General features: G+C 41.3%; 1 protein-coding gene across 1 annotated transcript; it reads right to left on the bottom strand.

Moving 5' to 3' along the window:
- Positions 1 to 820: 820 nt before the first annotated feature.
- Positions 821 to 9,369, bottom strand: LOC131242553 (IAA-amino acid hydrolase ILR1-like 6). Its single transcript, XM_058241273.1, has 5 exons — positions 8,809 to 9,369; positions 7,664 to 7,789; positions 3,725 to 4,039; positions 1,794 to 1,922; positions 821 to 1,472 (listed from the first exon to the last, which is right to left on the bottom strand). The coding sequence occupies exons 1-5, from the start codon at positions 9,352 to 9,354 to the stop codon at positions 1,107 to 1,109; spliced, it is 1,482 nt and encodes a 493-aa protein (XP_058097256.1). The 5' UTR covers positions 9,355 to 9,369; the 3' UTR covers positions 821 to 1,106.
- Between the last annotated feature and the right edge of the window lie 903 nt (positions 9,370 to 10,272).

The following is a 10,272-nucleotide window of genomic DNA, read 5'->3' as shown; positions in this document are numbered from 1 at the left end:
TCGGAGTTCGAGGAGTTTCAGCGCTTGTCTTCGAGCGCCACATATCCGCTTGAAGGAACAAGCAGGGGCTTTTTCGACCTTTGGCAAGCCTTCCGTACAGCTCGGGCGTGTTCTCGCAAAGGAAAATGAGGTGGGCGTAGTTTTCTAAATGGGCCATAAATGGGTCGTACAGTCGCAAATTTCTCCTTTCGTTATTATGCATAGTACGGGGGTGATCCTAACCGTCACGGGCTGTCAATGGATGGGCTGGATAATCCAAAAGAGAGAAGAGATACCCTTCGTACTTATTAGGAAATGGATTCGACATGGGAAGGTGCACAACCCCTTGATATGTCTCTTTCATCATTATGGATAGCATGCGGGTGATCCAACAAGTCCCAGCTGTCAATGTACGGGCCAGGCCAGGCGAGGCCAAAGAGTCTCCAAGCCCAGCCTGCATCATAAATTCTAGTCGGTTGATCCCATAACAAACAGGTCCAAACCCGACTCATGCACGCCCTACCCACAGCCCGCCTAACTACTTTTAAAAAGATCTGGATCGTTCATTAGATAATGCCCCATCATGAATGACATTATAAAAAAAGTTCCCAGGTGCAGAACACGGCAATTTGGCAGGATAGACCCAAAATCCCAATGGGCTAGCCAGGTCATTGTGAGACCTAACTATCAACAATGCTTTGCATGCACCATTGCTGGCCATCCATGCTCGCGACATTTACAAGCAAAGCCATTGCATTGACATCTCAATTCCAAATATGCACGGGCACAATTTATTTTTTTTTTAAAAAAAGGTTGTTGAAAATTACAGGAGCTTTAAACAAAACAGAACAATGGCGAACTTCAATTGCTTCATCAAGTACCATACAAATAAGAATGCAATATACATCGTTACACCATTCTCCTTTAATGGGGGCGATGGTCATTTCTCTTCCTTTTAACCGTCCTTGCTTACACATGGGCATGGAGGAATCCCCAATAACTTCTAACACTGTTTTCACCACCATACTTCAGCGAACATAGACGACCATCCCCACCACCTTCCTAACCACCTTCCTAGTCTCCTCATAGGACTATCATTTTTTTTCCTGAGTCATGGAATGTGGATCTCATCCAATCTCATTGAGGTATCTTTCAGCTATTGCAGCATGAACGGCAGCCCCTGTTGGAAGAACGTCTTCATCGATCATGAAATAAGGAGAATGGCCAGTGTGAATTGACCCCAACTCCTCGTTCCTCACACCAATGTAAAAGAAGGCTGCAGGAACAACCTCCGAATAGAAGGAGAAGTCTTCAGCACCCATCATTGGAGGCACCACCCTGAAGTTCTCAGGGCCCACCAAATCAACAGCCACCTTCTTCACATGCTCATACATCTCCTCGTCGTTCACTGTGGGTGGGTATATATGATGCTCCTTCTCAAAGAAATTAACGGTCGCTGTGCATCTGTACACACTGGCTTGTTCTACAATGACCTGTTAATAGAAGCACAAGCGAAAGATTATTAGCACCAAAAGGATATCATGGTTAATGCATATAGCTTGTTTACATTGGGGTAGAATCCCAACATTGGATTTTTACCCAAAGAAGTTTGAATCTAAAAAACAGCCCTTTGGTTTCTCAAGCAAGTCCTGGGCGGTAGTTGCCGGAGATGCATTAAAAAAGAACCCTTTTCAAATCTTTTTTGATTTGTATTATCATATCACATCTGACAAGAAGGTTGGTGGCAATCCTATTGGGTTCCATGGGAGCCAACTCCAGCCAAACAAATCTTAACATTGCATTCTGCTACAAACCTCCTCTATCCGTTGCAGAAGTTGGTAGAAGCTTGCGTTGGAGAAAGCCCGGAAGGTGCCTCCAATGACAACGGATTCGGGAATCATGTCTAGATTATCGCCTCCATTAAATGAAGCCACTGAAACGACCTGAAATGGATGAATGGCAGGTGAGAAACAAAAACAGCAATATTGATATAAAACCAGTTTGCATGATATCCTATCGAGAAAGTATTTTATTTACACTGACATAGCTTACAAAATATGGCATACAAATGAAACACTTGTGTTGAGCTTCAAGCTAAAGGGATTTAGTGATTGTACAGTTACAGATGTGTTTGAAAGCACTTTAAAATTGAATTACAATGAATAGTTCAACAGTGACGCAATGACCAAATTGTAATTATCTTCCTTTATGTTAATGCCGAGGAAGTGGCCCTTAAACTGCAGTTAAGAGGTAGCAATGGGCTGGGCAGCTCCAGCCTGACCCAGACGACCAGACCTGTTGGGTCAGGGCCTGGGGGCCCTAGACTTTGACCAATGGCCGTGTGCAAGCTTGAAAGTTAAGCCCAGTGCCTGGATCTGGCTGGGCCCAGACCAATGATGAATGGCCCGATTTAGTATCGAGTGGACCACCCTTATACAGAAAGGTTGGACAACTAAAGACGCTTGTTAGCAGTTCACATTCCATGTATATGTATAGTTTAAAGACACTCGTCAGATCCGAGGATCCCACACACAGCACGTGCACACACCCAAACACAAGCATGCATGCACGACAAAGCTGGCTTTGGCCCAACCCAGCCCTATAGGGCCAGGGCCATGGTTAAGGGGACTTTCATGACCCTAGCCAGGCCCATTACCACTCCTAATTGTAGTTACTTTCCTTTACAATTCCAACTTGAAAGTAACATAATTGTGACTCAGATACTTTCATAACCCACCTTTTCCATTACACTTTTGCTCATTTCCACTTTATTCAATCAATTATTGCAATTCAATTCAATAGTGTATTGAAATGCCAATGCTTGCTATGAGGAAGACTAAGATGATGAACTCAAAAGCTTATCCAAATTTAGCCACAAGAATGGGTCCAAAGCTTAGATGCACAATAGGTCACTCCAATACAGGAATGGGTATGCAGTGCACTACAGTGTGTCATGCGCTAGTGGTAGATCGCGCAGTTCACTCCAACACATACAAAATTATATAATATATATTTTTGTATATGAATTAATCTTGTAATTTATATGTAAGTGATGAATATCATGCATAATATTATACATATGCATGCTATTGCATAAATAGAAGTATAGAACCCTACGTTCTCAATATAGATTTACATTACAATTTAATCTACACTAGGAGTATAGAACTTAGGATAGGTAAAAATAGCGATCCAGATTGCAAATGACCCATAACCCAGATTGCACAATTTGGAGTGGGAAACGTTGGGGGGTGGAAATTTAGGTAATAGTGGGGTGAACCTCATTCACGAATTATATGCCTTGTAACCTTCGAAATTCAATTTGTGCACAAAAAAGGATTTTTCCTGGCAAGCAGATATCAACATAAGCCATGCACAGATGAATCACAAGCATTCAAAGGCACTAGTGTGACATTTAAATTATTAGGAATTAATTAGGCTGAATGGGTCACTGTAATGACGGCAGTTTAGAGTGACCATCCCAGTTTCACAAACGTAGTCGATTTCTCAAGAGCAGACACGTCTCTCTCATGCTCCAACTCAAATGGAACTATAATGACATGCATGCCCTTGAGAAATAGACATAATGGAAATGGATCAACAGCTTAGGCTGCCAAAAGGTGGGTCCCTTGTGTAACATCGCTGAGTCAAACAAAAAACATATACCGATCAAGCATCATATAATACACTCCTAAAGGAGAACTTCCAACATAATAAGCAAGAGGGATATTTATGAAAGAAGCACCTGTGAGTCCATTGGATTTGCTTCACGAGACACGATGTTCTGTAAACTGATTACTGCAGCAGAAGCAGCCAAAATAGGGTCAACAGAATGGTGTGGATTCCCAGCACGGCCCTCTTTTCCACTTATCACCGCTTGGAAGAAGCCACATCCAGCGAGCAAGGGACCAGGCCTAGACCCGATGAATGAAGTAGGATGTTCATGTGATACATGAACAGCGAATATAGCCTCTACATTCTCCAGAGCACCATCTTCAATCATTCTCTGAGCACCTACCCCAGCTTCCTCTGCTGGCTGAAAAAGAAGTATAACAGTTCCCTGCCATAACAACGAGCGTCAGAAGTCAGAAACAGGCAACTCTTGCTAGAAAAAATATGATATTTTTCTTTGCATATATGCTACAGGTAGACCGTCGTGTTCTAGGATCAAGGATGTGTTTCGACTTTTGGAGAAATGCAGATAGAGAGTATGTTCAAGTAAAATGCTCAATGATATCTGTTAAGCACAGATTTAGATGTGCCATCCGACCAAAACCAGAAATCCAAGATGGATTATTGGGATTCTTGTTGAACTCTCGTACAGTACAGTGCCTACTCTTAATTCTCACATGCCAACCTGATACTTGTTATCATCATCTATCCAGTGTAGTACAAGATAAGATGCAAAAGGATTTTTCAGTTTAATTCAGGAAAGCGCCACACAGACATTGACAGCATTTGAAGTATGACTATATGCCAAGCGATAGTTATCAATACAGATCTATATGTTGACAAGCAACATCACACCTCACGGTTTTAAGATACAACTCGTCCAAGTCGACTCGGATTCAAGACTACTTGATCCAGTTCAACTTAGACATAGTATTTTTAGCAAAAATATTAGCCCAGTAACCATCATTCCCCAACGAAAAGGAAAACTGCCTTTTGAATCTTACCAGACCAGAATCATACAAGATCCCTATTCGCAACCTAGGAATTGATAAGAGAAGTGGCAGATTATTTCTCTAACACTTCCTTACGAGATTAGTAGTGCCACTATTGCGTCAAAAGCTTGGATAGATATTCATGAAAGTAACAAGTTAACTCTTTGTCAGTATGTCAGCAATTTGATCCTTAGAAAATACATAAAAACAGCTTGATTTCTTCCATTAGGACCTTTTCTATGTATATAAACATGCGCTGACTAGACAAATTTCCAAGGCTAGTGAATTAGAAAGGGGGGGATTGAGTGCATGGAAAGTTGGAGGAAGATGTTTGGAAGTTAAGGAGACAGTTATTTTCTGGACCCCCTTTTTTGGCTTGATGTCTAATTCGGTAACCAACCTCTAGCTCATGGTTATATCCTTTTAGGCATGTATGGGACAAGAATACGAGGGTTAGCAACTGATCAACACAGCTTCTATGAGAGTAAGTTTCAGATGCCAAGATTCAGTGAATTCATGTGATAGGGTGCTTACAGATTTATTTTTAAAAAAAATAAAAATAAATAAATAAAGAACCTGGACACTCAACAGCATGGGTCTTGGAGAACTCAGGTTCTGATCATTCTATGGAATGCCTTGGTAAATCTCATCCTCAAACTCTGGCGTACACCTAAGAAACCTCTAAAAGAGTAGACACCTAAGGAATGAACATTGCAGTGAAGTGGGTTCCCTTGATTAGAGCACAGTTCATTTGTGGTCCCGTCAATAAAGCAGAGCATGCCACAGCCTGATTGAGACCATTTTAGCTGCACTCACCGTGTTTGAGATACATGCCTCTTTGCACTTCACCTAAGTAGCAGGGAGAGGACAAGGGAAAGGCAAAAGTTAAGAAATTGTAGAGATGAAATGTTTCTTGGCACCCCCATCCTGCCAATCAGCATTCAGTTAACCAGTAGGAACTGCCCTTTAATCCAACTCCCCACTACTTCTGCAGCTCTCCAACCATTGTGATAAAGATGGCCTCCATGGCTTTTCATAGGAGAAGGTCACGAAAGTCATATATCTTTATTTGGAAATTTATGATATTTCCTGCTCTAATTCTCAATCATGAGGCATAAAGACGGAAGAAAGAAAAACAGGAACGTCTCAGATGCTAAGGATGCAAGGTGACATGAAAATTGTTATTGTGTAGCAAAATGAAAACAACAGAAATTCGTTATACATAAACAGTTTACAAAAATAAAAATAAAGACCATTAGAAGCACAGAAAATGCTTTCATGCCTAAATGTACAAACATCACACAAGGTAGAAAGAATTTAAAAACTTGGTGCCAATCTTATAATATTGCCAACAAAGGCTTGAAATTTTCATGTGCACTGTGCACACCGAAATGATCTGATCCAAAAGTACACAGATCTAGTTGTGGGTAAGTGGGATAATCCTGATGCCTATTCACCACTGTTTCTAATTAGATGTTCTCTAACCTATCTGTTCTTTTAATGAAAGGTACCAAGTTCCTTTATCAAGTAGCATTCATATCTTTTAGGCAGAAAGAGGGGTAAAATATGAAAACATGAATGTTTCACCTTTTCCATGGTTTTCTTCTTTTTGTGAGCTTTTATACTTCTGTGGCCCATTTATAGAGCTCTGTGGGTCCACTGAGCTCTGTGTGACATCCACTCTATCCATCTGTTGTGCCAACTCACATCAAGACATCAGCCTGTACCCATATATGACCAATTTGTTGTGTTTTGCCATTATGTTCCATGCACTTCTATAGCCAAAACAAAGCAGCTCATTTAAAGCTTTCTCATTTCAAATGTTTCTTCCTGAGATTACCCATGACTTGGTCAATTCAGTTTTCCTTCTGTTATTTTCCTTCTGTTATTTTCCTTCCTGGTAACTATCAAGGGAAGAATCTAGAAGATTGGGAAAAAGTCATTACCCCTGAGTTCATCCATTTAAAATGCCCATTCATTTGGAGGCTACGTACAGTATGAAGAATAAAAAACTCAAATGTAAGTTGAATTTGAGGATTTTTTAGCACTCCAGCCCATCATGTGCTAATGTATTATGGTTTCTTGTTTCTTGATATAATAAATGGGTTTGATACTGAACTGCCCGTATTCTGTTACATAATTTGGTTCTCTACTCGTACTATCCATAACACTCTATAGCAGCTTGAGATACTATTATTGATTCATCTCTTTGAATACAAGTACAATAAGAAAGCATAAGCATTTAGGAAGGAGGGTAATGGGTTAGGGACTCTTCTCAATATAGGGCGTAAAGTCTGTAGAAAGTGGTTACAGGGGGAGCTCCTAAGTTTAAAGAGGGGGTTCCTTCTCCCTTGGAGATGGTGGGTGAACTTGGTTTTGGAAGGATGTGTGGAGTGGAGGAAGCCCGCTTCAGACAGAATTTTCAGTATTAGCTCAACTACAATAGCTCATTGTTTTTCATTTACAAAACTCTTCGAACCTTAAAACAACTAAGAAATAGAAATATATATATATATATATAGTAACCAACTAAAAATAGCACGTTTCGACTTCAAACTCAAAGCTAACCTCTAAAACAATTGAATTTTGCAAAACCATTCGTGTGCCAATAGCCCACAGCATTAGCCAGGACATAGGACTTGTCAATAGCTTCCCAACGACAAATTACACCTGTGATTCTGATAACCAGTCACAAGTTATGGCCGAAGCTATAGTGTGCCTTATCTCTTTTTCTTTTTCTTTTTTCCTTTTCATCTCGGCCCCTACCACCTGATTTCCTTTAATTTTGGTGGTCCATAAGATTGTCCTTTTTACTTGTCCTACATCAAGGCATCAATGGCTTCAAAGGCTAAAGTTTCAAAATGAAGACATTGACCAAATACATGCACAGCAGCTAGCGAAGACAAGCAGAAACGGATACCACCTTTCCTGATAAGAAAGCATAAGCATTTATCTTTTTCCTTTTCCTTTCTTTTCACAGTAACTTCATGAAATAATGGGAAGTGAATTGTAGTACAAACCTTTAGAATATGCTCGCGGGTCTTCAATATCTTAGCGGCTCCTATAAGCATTGCTACATGAGCATCATGCCCACATGCATGCATCTTACCAGGAATTTTGCTTTTGTGCTCCCATTCAACAGCTTCCTGCAACCAACATCTCACGAGAGTCATACCTTAGTCATACTTCCATCTTTAATGCAAGTATTTTAGGTTCAAATCAAGGTCCTGTTTAGAGACAAGTTCAGGTTTCCTTCCCAGAGCTTGTTCATTGGGGAAAATTTCAGGGCCTAGAGACAAAAATTCAACATTTGGTTGTTGTCTAGTGAATACACTCCTAATTCGTGAATAGGGGAATTTCCTTTAAAAGGGTCAACAACAAGCTTCACGAACTGAGAGGGGCTCTACCACCATATGCAACCAATCACTGAGTTGTCGTCTGTGAGGACCGCACGCTCCCTGAAGGGATGGGAACCTAATTCCAACACACCATAAAACAGCATTTTGACCGAATTTTAAAAAAGAAAGGAGGAGGAAAAAAAAAAAAACATAATTCCCATTATAACCGTACGATCGATCCACAACCCACATGGCATCTTGTAATGTGAAAACACCTGTTAAACAACAGCAGGACTCATCCTTTTTTGGTAAAAACACAACCAGTTATTTTCCCATAGGCCCAGATCGTCCTTTTTTTTTTTTTCCATTTCTTCATTTTTCATATTCCAGAATGGCGTTAGCATCACATAAGCACAACACCCAACAGTCATTATAAGGTAATAACACTACTTTTAAAATCTTGATTTGGATGATGAACTACGGAAAACTACTTCCAGCAAGCTGACTTCTGCACATCCAAACGACCCCTAAATGGCGGTAATTAGATGACTACAGAGGAAACCGTCGTCAAATTGAGATTACACTCCTTTTTATCCCAACTAGAACCTAACATAATCACAATTAGGAGATTCAGCCCTCAACATGGCGATCGCCGCTTCATATAAATAATTATTCCAATCCAATAGTGCATCCAAACGCGACCTAAATTAAAGATCTTATAGTCTAAAGAAGCACTCCAGTACGCAGTCCAGGGGCAATTTAGTCTCTGTTTTTTTTCTCTTCCGTTTACTGAAAGTAATGAATGGACAGGGGGATTTTCAACACACCTGAATCGGTAGAGCATCCATATCGGCTCTTATGGCGACGAAAGGCGGCCCACCAGTGCCAATCGAAGCCTTGAGCCCTGTCTCTGCCATTGGGAACCGGTAATTCACGTCCATCCGATCGAGTTCATCCCTGATCAGACGGCTCGTCTCGACCTCCTCATAGGCGAGCTCCGGATTCTCGTGGATCCTCCTCCTCAAGCCCTTCAACCAGTCCACCGTCTCTCGACGCCTGGCGAGTTCGAGGATCGTGTCCGAGTCGTCCTGAGTCCACGATCGGCGAGTCGGAGGCGGAAGCAGGGGCGAACTCACGTTCGTCGCGTTGGACTCTTTGACGACAAGATAGCCGGCGCCGCTGCTGCTGCCTTCTAAGAAAGGACAGTCGAGATCGGAATTGCCTCCGTGGCAATTGACGGTAAATAGAAGGAGAAGGAAGGGGTAGAGTAGAAGAACCATTTCGAGGAGGGAAGAGAGGAGAGCGATGAAGGGAACAGCGATGGATGGATGGAACAAAAAGAGAGAGACGGATGAAAGGAGGTATAGATGCATCGTTGCGGGCACCTTTACCTCGTGGGATAATGGAGAAGTGTCGCTATCAGGAGAATTGCTGCCATCACCGTCACGTGGCTATTTGGAGACACGAATACTAGTGGGCCCCACCACTGAATGACAGCCGTCCTTTGTCTATCTGGGACAGAAAATGCTGATGACGATGAGATATGGTCAGCACGGCAGTCAGCATGCTTCTCCTGGTGCAGTACAATCTTTTCTGCCAATATAGTCCTTGCGAACCACATCCGTGCCATGAAAATGGCAAGTCCCCATAAAAGATCACCAGCAACAAAAATCAGCCTCCTAATCTAGTCAGTTAGGCACCGTTATTGTAACCGATGGACAACCAACGGTCCAGACAGAATATAAGTGTTACTCATTTACTGTGGTAGCAATCTGATTTTGGTGTCTGTCATTTTTATGGTACTGATTTGCAATAAAGGTGGCATGTTGCAGCAAAGATATGCAGATGATCAAATCTCCCTGATATAGCTTCAAATTGAAGAGGATACCGTAGGCATAGGACGTGAATTTACTGTAACAGATATTGCCGGGAGCCCTACAAAAATTACTTACCTTACCAGAAAAAACAAATTTCACATGAATCTATTCAAAAAGGTTTTCAATGAGATACCATCTTAACTTAAATAATTATTAATAGAGTGCCTTTAATTAAATTTATTGACACCTGAGCCCCCACCGTGATGTTTACATGTAATTCTTTACCCTCTATAAAGCCTGGCCCACAAATCAGCTCCATCCATGGTTGGTATAGACCACATGATAAGCAAATTTGTTTCCCTTGGTGTGAGCTAGCTAAACCGTGGGCTTGATTTTTTGAATTTTATGACTAAATTTTAGTGCAACATCCAATGATTGGAGTAGATTTTATATAAGCATTAACGAAGTTGTTTG

The sequence above is a fragment of the Magnolia sinica genome, chromosome 4 (assembly GCF_029962835.1).
Source record: "Magnolia sinica isolate HGM2019 chromosome 4, MsV1, whole genome shotgun sequence".
NCBI classification, from domain to species: Eukaryota; Viridiplantae; Streptophyta; class Magnoliopsida; order Magnoliales; family Magnoliaceae; genus Magnolia; species Magnolia sinica.
This window is presented reverse-complemented; position numbering and strand designations above follow the sequence as displayed.